General features: G+C 33.7%; 1 protein-coding gene across 2 annotated transcripts in view; it reads left to right on the top strand.

Annotated features, from left to right (window-relative positions):
- Positions 1 to 722: 722 nt before the first annotated feature.
- The window catches only part of LOC110462241 (hepatocyte growth factor receptor-like), a 39,784-nt gene continuing 16,684 nt past the window's right edge, over positions 723 to 23,822 (top strand). The window contains exons 1-5 of one of the 2 annotated variants that reach the window (XM_021516123.1): positions 723 to 858; positions 9,928 to 11,229; positions 14,059 to 14,262; positions 18,711 to 18,842; positions 23,166 to 23,357. In XM_021516123.1, the coding sequence (XP_021371798.1) occupies positions 10,099 to 11,229; positions 14,059 to 14,262; positions 18,711 to 18,842; positions 23,166 to 23,357 (1,659 nt within the window). In that variant the 5' untranslated portion in view covers positions 723 to 858; positions 9,928 to 10,098. Of the gene's footprint in view, positions 859 to 9,439; positions 9,519 to 9,927; positions 11,230 to 14,058; positions 14,263 to 18,710; positions 18,843 to 23,165; positions 23,358 to 23,822 lie in introns of those variants that run through there. The other variant, XM_021516124.1, reaches the window with a different exon arrangement.

Genomic DNA, 23,822 nt, shown 5'->3' with positions numbered 1-23,822 from the left:
CGTCTTACTGCATTCCGACATATATTGTCTATGAAATATACTTACTGAGGATAAATGAAACTACTTCCTGCGTTTAGTTTGGAATACGCCAAGATATACATGTATGTTTGTGGTATAAATACGTTTAAGATAGATTGTTTGCTAAACATGTATGTATACCGTGTTTGTTGTTGTTCATTGTTTGCTAAACATACATGTATACAGTGTTTGTTGTTGTTCATTGTTTGCTAAACATACATGTATGCAGTGTTTGTTGTTGTTCATTGTTTGCTAAACATATATGTATACCGTGTTTGTTGTTGTTCATTGTTTGCTAAACATACATATATGCAGTGTTTGTTGTTGTTCATTGTTTGATAAACATACATGTATGTAGTGTTTGTTGTTGTTCATTGTTTGATAAACATACATGTATACAGTGTTTGTTGTTGTTCATTGTTTGATTACCAAATTGACCGATTAAGCGGTTACTAGATCGGAGGATTGTTCGAGTAATCGGTTACCAAAATTTGACCGGTTTCACAACCCTAATGCAAAGTGGAACTGTCTTATTGTTTTCTAATAGGAAGGATGTTTAAATAAATATTCAGAGGTCGGATTAGACAGGATTTTTGAAACTCAGGGTCGGAGTAGACATATTTCACTATGCATACATTTAAAACAGCAACGAATAGTACACTCGCATCAAACCTTTTCGGCGTCACATCTCCCACCATGTGGTCTTTAATTGAGGTATCCCTCCATCATCACTTGCTGGTCAAATGATGTGATTCGTGTTTTGTCCCAGCAGTGTGTCTGGTTGTGAAACAAGGGTCGGACCGAATGTCCAGTTATTGTTGAGATTTTACACACATGCAGGTGAGTATAAATATTACTTCTATCCGTATTGTTTAATGGCGCCGTTTATATGTGCCTGGAATGTGTATGTATGGAATTTCCTGTGAAGGCTGTCCCCAACAAAAGGTCGGATGAGGCTCCTTGTATTTCAGTGTGTATAAATATTTCAATTGTATAAAATCCAGAAATCTTTTCCTAAACTCAGGAGTAAATAACTGATTCAAGAATTGCTGATGTTGGAAACCCAATCGTGCTAAGGGTGTTATGTAAGTTAAAAATGTATAGTGATACTCCTACATAGGAACTACCTGTACATAGTATCAACCTGAACATAGTAACAACCTCTACATAGTAACAACCTCTACATAGTAACAACTCTACATAGTAACAAATTATACATAGTAACAACTTATACATAGTTACAACTTATACATAGTAACAACGTATACATAGTCACACCATCTACATAGTAACAACTTATACATAGTAACAACTTATACATTATAACAACTTATACATAGTAACAACGTATACATAGTTACACCATCTACATAGTAACACATTATACATAGTAACAACTTATACATAGTAACAACTTATACATACAATGTAGTAACAATTTATACATAATATCAACCTGAACATAATAACAACGTCTACATAGTAACAACCTCTACATAATAACAACTTATACATAATAACAACTTATACATGATAACAACGTATACATAGTAACAACGTATACATAATAACAACCTATACATAGTAACAACGTATACATAGTAAAGCGTATACATAGTAATTATATCAAAATAGTAACAACCTCTACATAGTAACAACTTATACATAGTAACACCATCTACATAGTACAATTTATACATAGTAACAACGTATACATAGTATCAACGTATACATAGTAACTAGCTCTTACTAGTAACAACCTCTACATAGTAACAACCTTTACATAGTAACAACCTCTACATTGTCACTACATATATTTAGTAACAACCTGTACATAGTGACTACGTCCACATAGAAATTACCTGTACATAGTGACTACGTCTACAAGTAACAACTTATACATAGTAACAACTTATAAATAGTAACAACATGTACATAGTGACTACGTCTACAAGTAACAACTTATACATAGTAACAACTTATAAATAGTAACAACCTGTACATAGTGACTACGTCTACAAGTAACAACTTATACATAGTAACAACTTATAAATAGTAACAACCTGTACATAGTGACTACGTCTACAAGTAACAACTTATACATAGTAACAACTTATAAATAGTAACAACCTGTACATAGTGACTACGTCTACAAGTAACAACTTATACATAGTAACAACTTATACATAGTAACAACCTGTACATAGTGACTACGTCTACATAGAAACTACCTGTACATAATAACAACTTATACATACAATGTAGTAACAATTTATACATAGTAACAACCTGTACATAGTATCAACCTGAACATAATAACAACGTCTACATAGTAACAACCTCTACATAGTAACAACCTATACATAGTAACAACCTGTACATAGTATCAACCTGAACATAATAACAACGTCTACATAGTAACAACCTCTACATAGTAACAACCTCTACATAGTAACAACCTCTACATAGTATCAACCTGAACATAATAACAACGTCTACATAGTAACAACCTCTACATAGTAACAACCTCTACATAGTAACAACCTCTACATTGTAACTACATCTATTTAGTAACAACCTGTACATAGTGACTACGTGTACATAGAAACTACCTGTACATAGTGACTACGTCTACAAGTAACAACTTATACATAGTAACAACTTATACATAGTAACAACCTGTACATAGTGACTACGTCCACATAGTAACCATACCTTTATATAGACGCATTATACAGAAACGTAATTTGCGAGTCGTCTTGTTTTTTTCTTCAAAAAATAAGCATTTCAATTTATTTTAATATTTTGGGGAAAGAAAAACCTGCAATGCATTATATTGTTAAGAAGAGTTCTGCACATATCTACCATTTCACATTATTTTAATGACTTTTTGATTTTCTGTTTGATGAAAGATAAGAAAGCAACGACTTTCTTTCAGGAGACATGGCGTTAAATTTAACTTTCTGTAGTCTACGAGTTACACATACGATTGCACAACATAATCTAGATAGTACCGGAAAACGAGTTTTTAATTGCTTACGCTTAAATTTAATATTTTTATTTGTTGAAGTCAAAAATACAGTCATGACGTATTCTCTCCAGAAGGGATTTTTACAATGGTTTAAAACAAACTGTACAGATTTAGACATCTTCTTAATGAAAATATCACAATAGATTTTTAAATTGGAGCTGGGCTCTGACAACTTTCCAAAGAATACACACTGCTTCTCGTATGATCACAATTTAACAATTATTTTCAATCTATTTTTTTTTCCAAATCAAGGGTCAATAAGGGTTCAACATGTGAGCGAATCTCGCAGGATGAGCCAAGACTCAAATGTCTGTGTTCATAAAATGTACTGAAGCTCCGACCGTACTTCAATGATATCAAGTGAAATTCAGGCTGCACATTTGTTTATTTTTCTGCTATAAATTTTCCATGACAACTTGTTTGTTTGAATATTTCAAAATGTGAGTCTATTTAAGTGAACGGAATTAAACTTGCACCGAGTGAAGCTCTATATCATCCGTCTGTAATCTGTTCCAGTCAAGCGTTCAGGCGAATCTCTGATAGGATCAGGAAGCTTTCTTCATCTCTGCAATTGCATTAAAATTTCAGCTGCTGATGTAATGATGTTCTCTGGAGTGAAGGGGTCAAACATTTACCAAATACAGCAGAGCTAGGGGATGAGATCACAAAACTGTACTGTGATATAAAACTTGTATATATTTCCGTTATATTTAAACACTCTAACAGTGTTAAACATTAAGAATGTTTACACCTTTTAGGTCAAAATATTTATGCACATGTAACCTTTATACTCAGATGATCATTATAGACTGACAGTGAATTTTAATAATTTTCGTTTAATAAACAGAGATTGGTAATTTAATTTACTATAGTTCAAATAACAAAGATGTCATATTTGTATTAATATGTTATAATCGCACTGATGATCAGACTATTCAATTATATGAAATTTGAATGTGACTTTGTTATCAGAATATAGCTCTATTCAAGCTTATGGAAAACTGTTAGTTGAAGTTAATCTTCTCCGAATATTTTTGTCTAGTGAAACAGACGTGCCATATATATAACAGGAAGTGACTAAACTCGACAAATACGCTAAACGCTAAATCGTGTAATCCCCTCAAGTAGACTGGGATCGTTTTATAGGACTGTACACAGAGGTTTATTTGTGTACACTTCAAGTTCCATTCATGAGAGAGACGATACAAACGTGTATATCTAGGTAGTTTACAGCAGTGTACTGGGTTCTGACTCTCATACATAGTTAAACTGGTCAGTGTTGAGTCACTGTTGAGTCACTGAATCCTACATGAGTAAACTGGTCATTGTTGAGTCACTGTTGAGTCACTAACTCCTACAGGAGTATACTGGTCAGTGTTGAGTCACTGGCTCCTACAGGAATTTACTGGTCAGTGTTGAGTCACTGTTGAGTCACTAACTACTACAGGAGTATACTGGTCAGTGTTGAGTCACTGACTCCTACAGGAGAACACTTGTCAGTGTTGAGTCACTAACTCCTACAGGAATATACTGGTCAGTGTTGAGTCACTGACTCCTACAGGAGTATACTGGTCAGTGTTGACTTAATGACCCCTACAGGAGTATACTGGTCAGTGTTGAGTCACTGACTCGTACATGAGTATACTGGTCAGTGTTGAGTCACTGACTCCTACAGGAGTATACTGGTCAGTGTTGAGTCACTGACTCCTTCATGAGTTGACTGGTCAATTTTGAGTCACTGACTCGTACAGGAATATACTCGTCAATAATGAGTCACCGTCTCCTACATGAATATACTGATCAGTGGTGAGTCACTGACTTCTACATGAATATACTGGTCAGTGCTTAGTCACTGACTCCTACAGAAGAAGACTGGTCAGTGTTGAGTCGCTAACTCCTACAGGAGAAGACTTGTCAGTGTTGAGTCACTAACTCCTACAGGAGTATACTGGTCAGTGTTGAGTCCCTGACTCGTACATGAGTATACTGGTGAGTGTTGAGTCACTGACTCCCATAGGATTATACTGGTCAGTGTTGAATCACTGACTTCTACATGAGTATACTGGTCAGTGTTGAGTCGCTAACTCCTACAGGAATATACTGGTCAGTGTTGAGTCACTAACTCCTACAGGAGTATACTGGTCAGTCCTTAGTCAGTGACTAAGGACTGACCAGTATTCTCCTGTAGGAGTTAGTGACTCAACGCTGACAAGTCTGCTCCTGTAGGAGTTAGCGACTCAACCCTGACCAGTATATTCCTGTAGGAGTTAGCGACTCAACGCTGACCAGTATACTCATGTAGAAGTCAGTGATTCAACACTGACAAGTATAATCCTATGGGAGTCAGTGACTCAACACTGACAAGTATACTCCTGTAGGAGTTAGTGACTCAACACTTACAAGTCTTCTCCTGTAGGAGTTAGCGACTCAACCCTGACCAGTATATTCCTGTTGGAGTTAGCGACTCAACACTGACCAGTCTTCTTCTGTAGGAGGCAGTGACTAAGGACTGACCAGTATACTCCTACAGGAGTATACTGGTCAGTGTTGAATCACTGACTTCCACATGAGTATACTGGTCAGTGTTGAGTGGCTAACTCCTACAGGAATATACTGGTCAGTGTTGAGTCCCTAACTCCTACAGGAGTATACTGGTCGTGTTGAGTCACTGACTCCTACAGGAGTATACTGGTCAGTGTTGAATCACTGACACCAACAGGAGTATACTGGTCAGTGTTGACTTAATGACCCCTACAGGAGTATACTGGTCAGTGTTGAGTCCCTGACTCGTACATGAGTATACTGGTAAGTGTTGAGTCACTGACTCGTACAGGAGGATACTGGTCAGTGTTGAATCACTGACTTCCACATGAGTATACTGGTCAGTGTTGAGTCCCTGACTCGTACATGAGTATACTGGTAAGTGTTGAGTCACTGACTCCTACAGGAGGATACTGGTCAGTCCTTAGTCACTGACTCCTTCAGAAGAAGACTGGTCAGTGTTGAGTCGCTAACTCCTACAGGAGCAGACTTGTCAGCGTTGAGTCACTAACTCCTACAGGAGTATACTGGTCGTGTTGAGTCACTGACTCCTACAGGCATATACTGGTCAGTGTTGAGTCACTGTCTCCTACAGGAGTATACTGGTCAGTGTTGAGTCACTGCCTCCTACAGGAATATACTGGTCAGTGTTGAGACACTGACTCCCATAGGATTATACTGGTCAGTGTTGAATCACTGACTCCAACAGGAGTATACTGGTCAGTGTTGACTTAATGACCCCTACAGGAGTATACTGGTCAGTGTTGAGTCACTGCCTCCTACAGGAATATACTGGTCAGTGCTGAGTCACTAACTCCTACAGGAGTATACTGGTCGTGTTGAGTCACTGACTCCTACAGGAGTATACTGGTCAGTCCTTAGTCACTGACTCCTACAGAAGAAGACTGGTCAGTGTTGAGTCGCTAACTCCTACAGCGTAAAACTGACCGTTGGTGTGTTACTGACTCCTTTAAGGAGTTTGATTTGCTCAGTTAAGAGTCGCTGAATCCTGCAGTGATCTTTACGTTAATGTTTGTGAATTTTGAATTTTAAAGTGTAGGATCCTGTGCTGTGATTTACTAGGCGTGATTGACTTATAGTCTGAGAAAGATCAATTTTTATCAATTTGAAGAGATCAATTTTGCTTGAACTTTCTACTTTGTTTTGTTTATACTGGGAAACGGGTATTATTTAAAAACAACTCTTCATGGTTTGATATCTGCTGTATGAAGGTGTAAATTTGTTAAAAACTGGTAGATCATTGACAAAGACAGTTGATTTGTTCATGTCTATCAAACCTAGCGCTTGTTTAAAGTATGTGTGACATAGAATCCCACACCCTCACACACGGCACACACCAGGTATACGTGTGACGAGTAACGCTGGTCTGTGTGCTATACCGAATCTTAATGTACATAAGGACACTTGACATAAGTACTAGGTCTTCAATGTAAGTATTATATTTTAATCTGACACTTTCTTAGATATATATTTATTTATATATGTACGACTTTTAAAGCATTACCGAAATATTTAGGTCTCAAGCAAAAACAATTTAAAATTGCCATTACACTTAAACTCCACAGCCATTGTTATGAATACTAGTGTCAACGAACACAGGGACATGGCAGATTATGATCGGTACTATATTATAACGCCCGTTTTTATACGTGACATGTCTCTGCGTATACAACACTGAGTTATGATACAATTTGTAATAGAATAGTCTCGATATTAATTTACATATTTTGTCAGGATAACCAAATGTAATCTGAGGAAAGTTGTACGGTGTAAACTTCTCTAAACTGACACACTTAAGGAGTGAAACTTACATGTATCTTCACAATAAACAGGTTGTCGGATTACACACGTTTGGTTTTCATCAACATACTTCAGATTCCTTCATTTCGCGCGCATTCATTTCATGGCTTGACCTTTTTCTGTACTTAATTTGTGAGGACTACCAATGACTTAATGTAAGTGCTAGTTATTGTGCATGTGTTATTTGAATTCGTAAATCAATGCTTACAAATGTAACATGATTAAATGCACAAATATAAATTAAATGTAATTCAAATTATCTATAAAACTTCTGATTGGGTAGAGTAAGACATATTTTGTTACAGTCGTGTGTATTGATCAAAACGGTTGAACCGGTTGGACCAGAGTTGTTCGTTTATGAAATAAGGTTGGACCAGAGTTGTTCGTTTATGAAATAAGGTTGGACCTAGTTATCTGATGCTGTTTTCAGGCGAGCCTTGACCAAGCCTAACAGGTCGGCTAGTATAAATATGAAGAAACACTCTGTTATACGCCCGAAATTTAAATCTCTTTTAATTTAGAATACTTAAAAATGGTAGAAAATATTACAAATGGGATGTTCTCCTCAGTGAACAATACACAGCTGTATAGATATAAAGCTGTATGTGGTAAGTACAGAAGTGTCAGTAGCCATGTCTATTGTGGTGTTATTGTGTTATCAACTGGGTGTTGACCTGTCTCATTACATCGCCCTTCATTATAATTTTCCAACCTGTGTACGCTTCATTATCCACTTGTGGTCATTGCCCTTGAACTGACCATCAATCGGTCAGACAAACTTGAAAATGGAAGATAAAAACGTTGTCTGTTGACCTGTTTTGAACTCTTATCAATTTCTTTCTGAAGGCTCGATTTCTTTTCGGAATCTTGTACATTTATTTTCATTTTGGATGCTTGAACCCATTGCTGAGACAGTCGTTTAATTTTGCACGACACACAAGTTTATTATTTACAATGAGTATTGATGTCGACAACATTACATGTGTCACCGTCCGCCGTGAAGCATGTATTAGTGGTATACTGTGTAGTTGTTGAATTTCGTGGGGCTAATATTTCGCAGTTGTACTGACCAGAGCTGTTTCGCGGGGATTCAATTTCACATTGTCAGGTAAAAATATCGCGCTCTCAAGAGTACTTTTGTATTAGGGTGATGGGATTTATTTTACAAGTGTTTTATCAAAATAACGTAAAATACAACATTGAATTGTCTCAATTACTAAGTATACGGCAGTTAAAAGGAAACACGTTTTTATTTCTTATTTCTGTATATTCTTCGTGTTGGTCTCGTTGGCATTTAATTTCGCGCTCGCTTTGGTGACCGCGAATAAAGCTAAATTAAATCCCACGCGAAATTAACAAGTATACGGTAGGTACAATAAATAATTAAAACAAATGATAACATATTACATGTATAATACACTTTATTTCTTATTTGACGCGCTTCCAACTGTTGTACTGTACCGTATGGAGGCACGTGCACGGTAGTCTAGTAGTAGGACGCAGGGCTCGTGACCGAAGGGTTGCCTGTTCGAGTTACGGCACGGCACTGTGCTGTATCTTTGAGCAAGCTTCTTTACTTCGCTTGTTCCAGTCTACTCAGCTGTAAATGAGTACGCGGTTGGGCAGTGCTAGAATTGTAGAATGCTAGCTGTTAGCGCCGAAATGTCAGCTCCGGCTTTATGCTCCCCAGGGAGTTAAGAAAGATACTGACTGGTTGCAAAGGCCCTATAACCACGGATAATAATTTGTGAACCGCTTTGAGACGAACTACGAACTAGGTTGTGATAAAGCGGTATATAAGAACCTCGAATTATTATTATTATTACTGTTGCCTTGAATGACAACGGTTAATGACATTCTTATTTACACCAAGGACTACAAAAGTGTACTGGAATTTTGAGGTTTTGGTGAATGTCAAATTCATGGCGTTTTGGTAAATAATGGCGACATAAATACTACATAATTTACACAATTCAGTAGCTCGACTTGGCCTTTATGAATCATACATTGTATAATCCATGGAATAAATATGTCCTTACGATCAGGCTGCTGAAACTGAATTCACAACGGTATCTTTATCACTGGTAATGCACATATAATTTGTACGGTAAGTTGAACAATGTCATCAGTTGTTGCCAATCTTCATACGTATTGGAAACTGTTACCATTTGAGAGAACACTCAATCATTCACGCCAGAAATTATTATCTGTTTTGTACTCGAATGTCTTATTACAGTAAAATCTCGATTGCCGCCCCTCGTTTCATTTGCCACCTCATTTACCGCCGACATATTTCAAGGTATTTGTTTTCTTTTTTTCTTAAGAATTCCTTCATTCATTTCCCTCAATTTATCGTCACACCCCTTTATAACGCCACAATTTCTCTAAATGTTGGCAGTCTATCGAGGTTTGGCTGTGTATATATATAGATACGACCTAGGTATTCACACGCCAGGTCTGTTTGTTTTAATGGCTAATTCAATGATTTACATGATTTATTTTATTTTTATTTTCAGATCTAAAATGAAGTCGATAAATAGTCTACATGAACCGAAAGGCAGAAGATGACGTCATCTTTGGTATTAAGGAGTATAATGTGTCACCGTAATTCGATAGGTAAATTATCAAATGGAGAAATAAAGACATGAGAAACAGTTACAAATGGTGATCTAAAATCTCATTGCGCCATGAAGGAAATACTTATTGTTAATATTTGTTTGGCTGTGTTGTGGTCCGCACCCATCAATACAGAGGCATTTTATACCGTGTACAATGTAAGCAGTGAGAATCAACCTCTAACTCAAATCACCATGGATACACAAAATGGAGATTTGTATGTCGGAGGCAAAAACTTGGTCCTACATTTTGATGAAGACTTAGATGTTGTGCAGGAACATATTCTTGGACCAGTGCTGGACAACAGTGACTGTCCTCCGTCACCTTTGACCTGCAGTAAAGTTCGAACTATGACACCAAATCATGTCCGTGTCTTGGAAATTAATGACCAAAAAGATTTTATACTCATGTGCGGTTCAGCCAATCAGGGACTGTGTTCCTGTCTCTTCCTCAACGATATTTCATCCAATCATACTCTGGTTGCAACGGCCAATGTGAATTATATCGGAACTACATCTCGTTCCACAGTTTCCGTGGTATTTGGATCTCCTAATCAGCACTCTGGTAGTACAGAAAAAGTCCTTTATGTCGCCATGGGAATGGACAAAAGAGATTTTAAGTTTCGCCCGAAAATTATGTCAACACGAGAGTTTAACTATGTTGATTCATCCTGGAGTCTGCTGTATTACGTACATGATAAAACATACGGGACATACTTAACAGCAGACGACTCTGTCCAAGATTTATTCCAGTCGTTCTACATCTATTCATTTGAGTATGGAGACTACGTATACCACATCTCTGTACAAATGAGGGACCCATTCGGTAATCAGACAGAAAACAACGTTTTTGTAACCAAAATAATACAAATATGTAAAAACGATGTAGCGTACGCTTCCTACACGGAACTCCCTTTACAGTGCGAACATGATGGTAAAATATATGAGATTGCAACTGATGCATTTCTTGCAGAAGCACCGAAGCTACTCTCAATATGGGACAAAAAGTTGTTCGTTACATTTGGTGTTAACAGACAACTTAATCCTAATCCAGACGAAAAAGAGGGATCCGTCATGTGCTTTTTTGATTTTACTGAAATAATTGGGAACCTTTCAGTTCTTCAAAAAGACTGCTTTTTGGGAAATGCCATACAGCCAGCCTGGGTGTACGGTAGAAGACTGGCCGCCCCAAATATGTGTGCGGTAGGTATGAATTCTGGAAGAAAAAATAAATGTGGTACATACAAATTAATTTGCAGTTATATCACATCCTGATTAGATATTAGATCAAATCGTATCATAAAGTAAGATTCTCTGTGGGATCAGGATGGTTTTTAGTTAACATGGGATAAAGTGGCAATGCAGGTCATGTCATATCGCGATATCTGGCGTCACCATTTTCTATACTTTAAATGGATACTAGTTTGGAACATCTAAATGGATTTAGATAGATTTTAGGAGTTTTAAGATTTTGAATTAAGAGTGTTTATAAATAAAGAGAACAATCAGTATATTAAATATAGTTAGAGGTAGGGAGCGTGCTATGGAATGTCTTTGAAGAAGAAATACACTATCTATTTAACAACAAGTATGAAACAAGTTATTACAACTCATTCTTGTTGACCGGGATATTAGTGCGTGGGGGGTCTTAATGTGGGAGGAAACCTGAGTAGCGGGATAAAACCCATGTTGTCGGGCAGGTGACCTCATATCTTTTAACGTCAGACCGGGGAATCGAACTCCGGCCGCCTTGGTGGAAGGCGAGTGCGTTATCCACTCTGCTACTCGACCATATCTTCAATAAGATTCATCAGTTTGGAAATATGTTACATCAAAGTCATACTTAATACACAAACAATGTACGTTTTAAACGTGTCGCAACGTTTCAAAACCGACTGGTCCCTTCCGAAGTAAGTACATTGTTTGTGTAAAAAATAAAACTTTGATATAACATGCTATACAGTACCAACTCAAGGAAACCATAGGTAGAAGATATGATAAACGGTTAACAGCCAAGTAGTGTACTTATAGTCATAATAAAAAAATACAGGTTGTTATAAGATATACTATAAAGAATAGGTAGTTATAAAGTTATACTAAAAATAATAGGTAGTTATAAAGTTATACTAAAAAGTAGAGGTAGCTACAAAGTTATACTAAAAAGAAGAGGTAGTTATAAAGTTATACTAAAAAGTAGAGGTAATTATAAAGTTATACTAAGCAAAAGTAGAGGTAGTTATAAATTTATACTAAAAGGTAGAAGTGGTTACAAAGTTATACTAAAAAGTAGAGGAAGTTATAAAGTTATACTAAAAGGTAGAAGTGGTTACAAAGTTTTACTAAAAGTAGAGGTAGTTATAAAGTTATACTAAAAAGTAGAGGTACCTATAAAGTTATACTAAACAGTAGAGGTAGTTACAAAGTTATACTAAAAAGTAGAGGTAGTTAAAAAATTATACTAAACAAAATTAGGGTTAGTTATGAAGTTATACTCAAAAGAAGAGGTAGTTATAAAGTTATACTAAACAAAACTAGAGGTAGTTATGAAGTTATACTAAAAAGTAGAGGTAGTTACAAAGTTATACTAAAAAGTAGAGGTAGTTATAAAGTTAAACTAAAAGGTAGAAGTGGTTACAAAGTTATACTAAAAAGTAGAGTTAGTTATAAAGTTATACTAAAAAGTAGAGGTAGTTATCAAGGTATACTAAAAAGGAGAGGTAGTTACAAAGTTATGCTAAAAAGTATTGGTAGTTATCAAGTTATCCTAAAAAGGAGAGGTAGTTATAAAGTTATACTAAACAAAAGTAGAGGTAGTTATAAAGTAATATTAAAAAAAAAGCAAAGATTGCAATAAAGTTATACTTAACAAAAGTAGAGGTAGTTATAAAGTTATATTAAACAAAAGAAGTAGTTTTAAAGTTATACTAAACAAAAGGAGAGTTAATTATAAAATTATATTTAACAAAAGTAGAGGTAGTTATGAAAGTTATATAAAAAAAAGTAGAGGTAGTTATAAAGTTATACTTAACGATAGGAGAGGTAGTAATAAAGTTATACTAAACAAAAGTAGAGGTAGTTATAAAGTTATACTAAGTAAGAGTAAAGGTAGTTACAAAGTTATACTAAACAAAAGAAGAGGTAGTTATAAAGTTATACTAAACAAAAGGAGAGGTAGTTATAAAATTATACTAAACAAAAGTAAAAGCAGTTATAAAAGTTATATTAAGCAAAAAGTAGAGGTAGTTAAAAATTCATACATAACGAAAGGAGAGGTAGTTATAAAGTTATTCTAAACAAAAGTAGAGGTAGTTATAAAGTTATACTAAACAAAAAAAGAGGTAGTTATAAAGTTATGCTAAAAATTAAAAGTAGTTATAAAGTTACACTAAAAAGTAGAGTTAGTTATAAAGTTATACCAAAAAGTAGAGGTAGTTACAAAGTTATGCTAAAAAGTAGAGGTAGTTATATAAAATTATGCTAAAAGTAGAGGTATTTATAAAGTTATACTCAAAAGTAGAGGTACAGTGTAGTTATAAAGTTATACTAAATAAATATAAAGGTAGTTATAAAGTTATACTAAACAAAAGTAGAGGTTGTTATAAAGTTATATTAAAAATCAGAAGTAGTTTTAAAGTTACACTAAAAAGTAAAAGTAGTTACAAAATTATACTAAAATGTAGAAGTAGTTTTAAAGTTATACTAAAAAGAAGAGATAATTATAAAGTTATACTAAAAAGGAGAGGTTGTTACAAAGTTATGCTAAAAAGTAGAGGTAGTTATAAAGTTATACTCAAAAGTAGAGGTAGTTATAAAAGTATACTAAACAAAAGTAGAGGTAGTTACAGTTATACTAAACAAAAGTAGAGGTAGTTATAAAGTTATATTAAACAAAAGTAGAGGTAGTTATTAAGTTATGCTTAGCAAAAGTAGTAGAGGTAGTTATAAAGTTATGCTAAACAAAAGTAGAGGTTGCGCATATGTGATTGTTCTTTGAAGAAAAACTGTATAACAATTTATATTCTTTGTCTTCAGGCCAGTAATTTAGGCAGAAACAAAGAGTTCTGTGGAAGTTCGAGTAACATCGGTATTCAAAACTATCGACAAGAACATCGTGTACGGAGTATGGCTACCGCATACATACCCAACAATGTGTTGACATCTGTTGCCGTGGTTACCCAGGGCGAGGCTACAGTGGCTGTACTGGGAACGCATACTGGCCATTTGCTTAAAACTAAGGTAAGTAGTTGTTTTGTGACGCGGAACTGCAATCACGCTCTGATGAATGCTGCTTCCGCTTACATACAAAAGAAGATTAGCCACACAACGAGTGAATGAGGTGTTGTATAAGAGTACAGATGTGTTGTACCAGAGATAAGCCTATCGGGATATATTATTAATAAAACTTAACATATCGTGTGATATGTTATCGTGTTATAAGCCTATATATGGTATAACATAGATAATTTGTTTTAATGATATATACGTTGAAAGTTGAAATAATATTATGTGGTAATGATACAATCTAGGTTGATGTAATACTATATGGTAATGATACATTGTAGGTTGTTGTAATATTATATGGTAGTGATACATTGTAGGTTGATGTTATATTATATGGTAGTGATACATTGTAGGTTGTTGTAATACTATACGGTAATGATACATTGTAGGTTGATGTTATACTATATGGTAATGATACATTGTAGGTTGATGTAATACTATATAGTAATGATACATTGTAGTTTGATGTTATACTTTATGGTAATGATACATTGTAGGTTGATGTAATACTGTATGGTAATGATACATTATAGGTTGATGTAATACTATATGGTATTGATACATTGTAGGTTGATGTAATACTATACGCTTATGATACATTGTAGGTTGATGTAATACTATACGGTAATGATACATTGTAGGTTGATGTAATACTAGACGCTTATGATACATTGTAGGTTGATGTAATACTATACGGTTATGATATAGTGTAGGTTGATGTAATGATATATTGTAGTTTGATGTTATACTATATGGTAATGATACATTGTAGGTTGATGTACTACTATACGCTTATGATACATTGTAGGTTGATGTAATACTATACGGTTATGATATAGTGTAGGTTGATGTAATGATATATTGTAGTTTGATGTTATACTATATGGTAATGATACATTGTAGGTTGATGTAATACTAGACGCTTATGATACATTGTAGGTTGATGTAATACTATACGCTTATGATACATTGTAGGTTGATGTAATACTATACGGTAATGATACATTGTAGGTTGATGTAATACTATACGGTAATGATACATTGTAGGTTGATGTAATACTATATAGTAATGATACATTGTAGTTTGATGTTATACTTTATGGTAATGATACATTGTAGGTGGATGTAATACTGTATGGTAATGATACATTATAGGTTGATGTAATACTATATGGTATTGATACATTGTATGTTGATGTAATACTATACGCTTATGATACATTGTAGGTTGATGTAATACTATACGGTTATGATATAGTGTAGGTTGATGTAATGATATATTGTAGTTTGATGTTATACTATATGGTAATGATACATTGTAGGTTGATGTAATACTATATGGTTATGATATAGTGTAGGTTGATGTAATGATATATTGTAGTTTGATGTTATACTATATGGTAATGATACATTGTAGGTTGATGTAATAGTAAATGGTAGTGATACATTGTAGGTTGATGTAATACTATATGGTAGTAATATTTTGTAGGTTGATGTAATACTGTATGGTAATGATACATTGTAGGTTGATGTAATGATACAATCTAAGTTGATGTAATTATACATTGTAAGTTGATGTAATATTATATAGTAGTGATACAATATAGGTTGATGTAATACTATATGGTAATGATACATTGTAGGTTGTTGTAATACTATACGGTAATGATACATTGTAGGTTGTTGTAATACTATAAGGTAATGATACATTGTAGGTTGATGTAATACTATATGGCAATGATACATTGTAGGTTGATGTAATACTATATGGTAATGCTATATTGTAGGTTGATGTTAGATACATTGTATGTTGATGTAATACTATACGGTAATGATACATTATAGGTTAATGTAACACTATATGGTAATGATACATTGTAGGTTGTTGTAATACTATAAGGTAATGATACATTGTAGGTTGATGTAATAGTATATGGTAGTGATACATTGTAGGTTGATGTAATACTATATGGTAGTAATATTTTGTAGGTTGATGTAATACTGTATGGTAATGATACATTGTAAGTTGATGTAATGATACAATCTAAGTTGATGTAATTATACATTGTAGGTTGATGTAATATTATATAGTAGTGATACAATATAGCTTGATGTAATACTATATGGAAATGATACATTGTAGGTTGATGTAATACTATATGGTAATGATACATTGTAGGTTGATGTAATACTATATGGTCATGATATAGTGTAGGTTGATGTAATGATACATTGTAGGTTGATGTAATACTGTATGGTAATGATACATTGTAGGTTGATGTAATATTATATGGTAGTGATACGTTGTGGGTTGATGTAATACTATACGCTTATAATACATTGTAGGTTGATGTAATACTATATGGTAATGATACATTGTAGGTTGATGTAATACTATATGGTAGTTATACATTGTAGGTTGATGTAATACTATATGGTAATGCTATATTGTAGGTTGATGTTAGATACATTGTATGTTGATGTAATACTATATGGGAGTGATATATTGTAAGTTGATGTAATATTATATGGTAGTGATACATTGTAGGTTGATGTAATACAATATGGTAATGATACATTGCAGGTTGATGTAATACTAAACGGTAATGATACATGGGAGGTTGATGTAATACTTTATGGTATTGATATATTGTAGGTTGATGTAATACTGTACGGTAATGATACATTGTAGGTTGAGGTAATGATACAATCTAAGTTGATGTAATGATACATTGCAGGTTGATGTAATACTAAACGGTAATGATACATGGTAGGTTGATGTAATACTTTATGGTATTGATATATTGTAGGTTGATGTAATACTGTATGGTAATGATACATTGTAGGTTGAGGTAATGATACAATCTAAGTTGATGTAGTGATACAATATAGGTTGATGTAATAGTATATGGTAGTGATACATTGTAGGTTGATGTAATATTATATGGTAGTGATACATTTTAGGTTGATGTAATACTATACGGTAATGATACATTGTAGGTTGATGTAATGCTACAATCTAAGTTGATGTAATTATACATTTTAGGTTGATGTAATATTATATAGTAGTGATACAATAGAGGTTGATGTAATACTATATGGTAATGATACATTGTAGGTTAATGTTATACAATATGGTAATGATACATTATAGGTTGATGTTATACTATATGGTAATGATACATTGTAGGTTTATGTAATATTATATGGTAGTGATACATTGTAGGTTGATGTAATACTATATGGTAATGATTCATTGTAGGTTAATGTTATACAATATGGTAATGATACATTATAGGTTGATGTTATACTATATGGTAATGATACATTTTAGGTTTATGTAATATTATATGGTAGTGACCCCTTGTAGGTTGATGTAATACTATACGCTTATGATACATTGTAGGTTGATGTAATATGATATGGTAGTGATACATTGTAGGTTGATGTAATACTATACGATAATGATACATTGTAGGTTGATGTAATACTATATAGTAGTGATACATTGTAGGTTGATGTAATGCTATAGAGTACAGTAGTGATACATTGTAGGTTGATGTAATACTATATAGTTTTGAATTATTTTAGGTTGATGTAATACTATATAGTAGTGAACTATTGTAGGTTGATGTAATACTATATAGTAGTGAATTATTGTAGGTTGATGTAATACTATATAGTAGTGATACATTGAAGGTTGATGTAATACTATATAGTAGTGAATTATTGTAGGTTGATATAATATTGTATGGTAATGGTACATTGTAGGTTGATGTAATGATATATTGTAGGTTGATGTTATACTATATGGTAGTGATACATTGTAGGTTGATGTAATACTATACGCTTATGATACATTGTAGGTTGATGTAATACTATATGGTAATGATACATTGTAGGTTGATGTAATACTGTATGGTAATGATATATTGTATGTTGATGTAATACTATATGGTAATGATACATTGTGGGTTGTTGTAATACTATATGGTAGTGAAACATTGTATGTTGATGCAATGATATATTGTAGTTTGATGTGATGCTATATGATAATGATACATTGTAGGTTGATGTAATATTATATGGTAGCGATACATTGTAGGTTGATGTAATACTATATGGTAGTGATACATTGTAGGTTGATGTAATACAATATGGTAATGATACATTGCAGGTTGATGTAATACTATATGGTAATGATACATTGTAGGTTGATGTAATACTATATGGTAATTATACATTGTAGGTTGATGTAATACTATATAGTAATGATTCATTGTAGGTTGATGTAATTATACATTGTAGGTAGATGTAATGATACATTGTAGGTTGATGTAATACTATATGGTAATTATACATTGTAGGTTGATGTAATGCTATATAGTAATGATTCATTGTAGGTTGATGAGGATCACAGACAAATGGAGCCTTATATGGACTTGGACCTCACAGGAAACACCAACATTCCTGTACAACAGGACATGCAGATCGATTCTAGTGAGGACCATGTGTATGTCCTAGCCAGTAGACAGGTAATATAGAGATTTGTTTTGTTACAGACAGAGGATATACATATATGTTAGATAACAGTCAGGTTATATACAGATATATATGGTAATAGACAGGTAATATATAGATACGTTAGGTAATAGACAGGTACTTAACAGATATGTTAGGTAATAGACAGGTAATATACAGATATGTTAGGTAATAGACAGGTATTCAACAGATATGGAAGGTAATTTACAGGTAATATAAAGATATGTTTGGTAATAGACAGGTAATGTACAGAGCTGTTAGGTAATAGACAGGTTATATACAGATATGTTAGGTAATAGACAGGTACTATATATATATGTTAGGTAATAGACAGGTAATATACAGATATGTTCGATAATAGACAGATAATATACAGATATGTTAGGTAATACACAGGTAATATACAGATATGTTAGGTAATACACAGGTAATATACAGATATATTAGGTAATAGACAGGTAATATGCAGATATGTTAGGTAATAGACAGGTAATATATAGATACGTTAGGTAATAGACAGGTACTTAACAGATATGTTAGGTAATAGACAGGTAATATACAGATATGTTAGGTAATAGACAGGTAATATACAGATATGTTAGGTAATAGACAGGTATTCAACAGATATGGAAGGTAATTTACAGGTAATATAAAGATATGTTTGGTAATAGACAGGTAATGTACAGAGCTGTTAGGTAATAGACAGGTTATATACAGATATGTTAGGTAATAGACAGGTACTATATATATATGTTAGGTAATAGACAGGTAATATACAGATATGTTAGATAATAGACAGATAATATACAGATATGTTAGGTAATACACAGGTAATATACAGATATGTCAGGTAATACACAGGTAATATACAGATATGTTAGGTAATACACAGGTAATATACAGATATATTAGGTAATAGACAGGTAATATGCAGATATGTTAGGTAATAGACAGGTAATATATAGATAAGTTAGGTAATAGACAGGTACTTAACAGATATGTTAGGTAATAGACAGGTAATATACAGATATGTTAGGTAATAAACAGGTAATATACAGATATGTTAGGTAATAGACAGGTATTCAACAGATATGGAAGGTAATTTACAGGTAATATAAAGATATGTTTGGTAATAGACAGGGAATGTACAGAGCTGTTAGGTAATAGACAGGTTATATACAGATATGTTAGGTAATAGACAGGTACTATATATATTTGTTAGGTAATAGACAGGTAATATACAGATATGTTAGATAATAGACAGATAATATACAGATATGTTAGATAATACACAGGTAATATACAGATATGTTAGGTAATAGACAGGTAATATACAGAGATGTTAGGCAATACACAGGTAATATACAGATATATTAGGTAATAGACAGGTAATATACAGAGATGTTAGGCAATAGACAGGTAATATACAGATATGTTAGGTATTAAACAGGTTATATACAGATCTGTTAGGTAATAGACAGGTAATATACAGATCTGTTAGGTAAAAGACAGGTGATATACAAAGCTGTTAGGTAATAGACAGTAAATATACAGATCTGTTATGTTTTAGACAGGTGATATACAGATCTGTTATGTAATACACATGTTATATACAGATCTGTTAGGTAATAGACAGGTAATATACAGATATGTTAGGTATTAAACAGGTTATATACAGATCTGTTAGGTAATAGACAGGTAATATACAGATATGTTAGGTAATAGACAGGTAATATACAGATATGTTAGGTAATAGACAGGTAATATACAGATATGTTAGGTAATAGACAGGTAATATACAGATATGTTAGGTAATAGACAGGTAATATACAGATATGTTAGGTAATAGACAGGTAATATACAGATCTGTTAGGGAAAAGACAGGTGATATACAAAGCTGTTAGGGAATAGACAGTAAATATACAGATCTGTTATGTTTTAGACAGGTGATATCCAGATCTGTTATGTAATACACATGTTATACTCAGATCTGTTATGTAATACACATGTTATATACAGATCTGTTAGGTAATAGACATGTTATATACAGATCAGTTAGGTAACAGACAGGTTATATACAGATCTGTTATGTAATAGACAGGTTATATACAGATCTGTTAGGTAATAAACGGTAAATATACAGATCAGTTAGGTAACAGACAGGTTATATACAAGGCTGTTAGGAAATAGACAGGTTATTTACAGAGCTGTTAGGTAATAGACAGGTTATATACAGATCTGTTATGTTTTAGACAGGTGATATACAGATCTGTTATGTAATACACATGTTAAATACAGATCTGTTAGGTAATAAACGGTAAATATACAGATCAGTTAGGTAACAAACAGGTTATATACAGAGCTGGTAGTTAGTAGACAGGGTATATACAGATCAGTTAAGTAACAGACAGCTTATATACAGATCTGTTAGGTATTAGACAGGTTATATACAAGGCTGTTAGGAAATAGAAAGGTTATTTACAGAGCTGTTAGGTAATAGATAGGTAATATACAGAGATGTTAGGCAATAGTAGACAGGTTATATACAAATCTGTTATGTAATAGATATGTTATATACATGTCTGTAAGGAAATAGACAGGTTATTTACAGAGCTGTTAGGTGATAGACAGGTTATATACGGATCTGTTAGGGAACAGACAGGTTATATACAAATCTGTTATGTAATAGACAGATATTATACATGTCTGTTAGGTAATAGACTTGTTATATACAGATCAGTTAGGTAACAAACAGGTTATATACAGTTCGGTTATGTAATAGACAGATATTATACATGTCTGTAAGGAAATAGACACGCTATATACGGATCTGTTAGGTAACAGACAGGTTATATGCAAGGCTGTTAGGAAATAGAAAGGTTATTTACAGAGCTGTTAGGTGATAGACAGGTTATATACGGATCTGTTAGGGAATAGACATGTTATATACATGTCTGTAAGGTAATAGACAGGTTATATACGGATCTGTTAGGTAATAGACATGTTATATACAGATCAGTTAAGTAACAGACAGGTTATATACAGATCTGTTATGTAACAAACAGGTTATATACAGATCTGTTAGGTAATAGACAGGTTATATACAAGGCTGTTAGGAAATAGACAGGTTATATACACATCTGTTAGGTAATAGACAGGTAATATACAGATCTGTTAGGTAATAAACAGTAAATATACAGATCAGTTAGGTAACAGACAGGTTATATACAAGGCTGTTAGGAAATAGACAGGTTATATACACATCTGTTAGGTAATAGACAGGTAATATACAGATCTGTAAGGTGATAGACAGGTTATGTACAGATCTGTAAGATTAATGATAAATACCTGACAATATGCTCGTCTTTCTGATCAGTCATAAGATCCGTTCAGTACTGCCTCGGAAATACAATATAGTTTCGGTTAATGACAGACAACGGACCATGGACGTCTGATGATGTTGACTTAAAACATAGACAACTAAAAAAACCGAGAGTAATTTCTATAATACTTTGAATCAATATACGTAACCTGATGCTGGTGTTGTTCTCGTGTGGTTTACGTAATATACTAGCCTAAGTATACAGTATCTGTTGTAACAAACCTATTTGTAACGTTATAAGAGTTGTCTAGACATATCTCCCTACCTGTTGTAATACACAGATATTTCGGAACGCTTTTGAGATGGATTTTTCACTGATCAGTCCTAAATGGACGGTATTGCCATATGCTGCAGTGAAATGTTAGTGTTTTGGCTTTCGGCATCGATCTATAATCTAGATTTAGGTGTTTCCTTTCTTCGCGTTTCTAGTGATAAAGTTGTGCAGATGTGTATCTTTTTTTTTTTTTTTATTATTGATATCAATTTTTTTCTTGTGATTTGACATAATTCTGGTTTATTTTACCTGTACAATGAGGGTAGAATATACTAGAACAAGGGTACCTGTCTGACCGTTGTCTGTCCGTAGGCCGTTGGTTAAGACACAAACATGTTAAAACTATATTTCCCGAAAAACTGTTTATTTATCAATGAAACTTTGTACACAATAAAAGTGGTAAGTTACATGTAGCTATGTAATTTAATTATTCATTTTGAGCGAAAATATTACCATATTACTTCTCCTTAAATGCTACATAAGGTTCAACGATTTTTTGTCCACTTTTATCAAAGTTCAAGATAGTTATCGACTGTGCAATTTATTGATCATCTATGTATATAAATGCCATTTGTTTGTCTATAATCCAACCAAAAGATAGCCATAAGGAGGCGCGGGGATTACAAGCTGGCCTGCAACTTACCATTGTATTTTTTATAGGTGGTCAAATTCCCCCTTCGTACATGTGAAGTTTACAGCACGTGTGAGACGTGTGTAACAGCAGACGACCCTCTAGTGTGTGGATGGTGTGTGGACCGTTGTACAAAGAAAACAGAGTGTGTCAAACCGACACGGAACCTGGGCATCCAGACCACATGGAGCCTGGACATCTGTTCTCCTATCATACACTCCGTAAGAGTTCTCCAACTATTAACTGTCTTGTATCAATTTATCTCTTGTAGGTTGTATGTGAATGCAGTGGCAAATAATTCAATAATAACAATAAGATCAATAAGTTTTGGTAAATATGTTTAATGTCAATGACAGTCTTCTCCTTATGCTCATCACACCAGCGAACGGTACAACTCTTGATATTGTCATAGCGTGTAATATGAAAATTAGGAAATAAAATAGAACTGAATTGAAGATTCAGATTCAGTGAAATTTTATGCAGGTGTGTTAAATCCAAGCGAAGGAAACTGCTTTACTGGCAATCTAGCTTTACCAGTGATGAGATAAAGCCCCTAGGACGCGCTAACTAGTTCTTCAGCGTCGAGCGTAGTCACTACGCTGCCACCAAATGTAACTCACCGGCGAGCACCCATCCAGCCACTGACCATACACTCGACGTAACTGCACTATTGAACGCGTCCCAGG

The sequence above is a fragment of the Mizuhopecten yessoensis genome, unplaced genomic scaffold (assembly GCF_002113885.1).
Source record: "Mizuhopecten yessoensis strain PY_sf001 unplaced genomic scaffold, ASM211388v2 scaffold10765, whole genome shotgun sequence".
Classification (NCBI taxonomy): Eukaryota; Metazoa; Mollusca; class Bivalvia; order Pectinida; family Pectinidae; genus Mizuhopecten; species Mizuhopecten yessoensis.
This window is presented reverse-complemented; position numbering and strand designations above follow the sequence as displayed.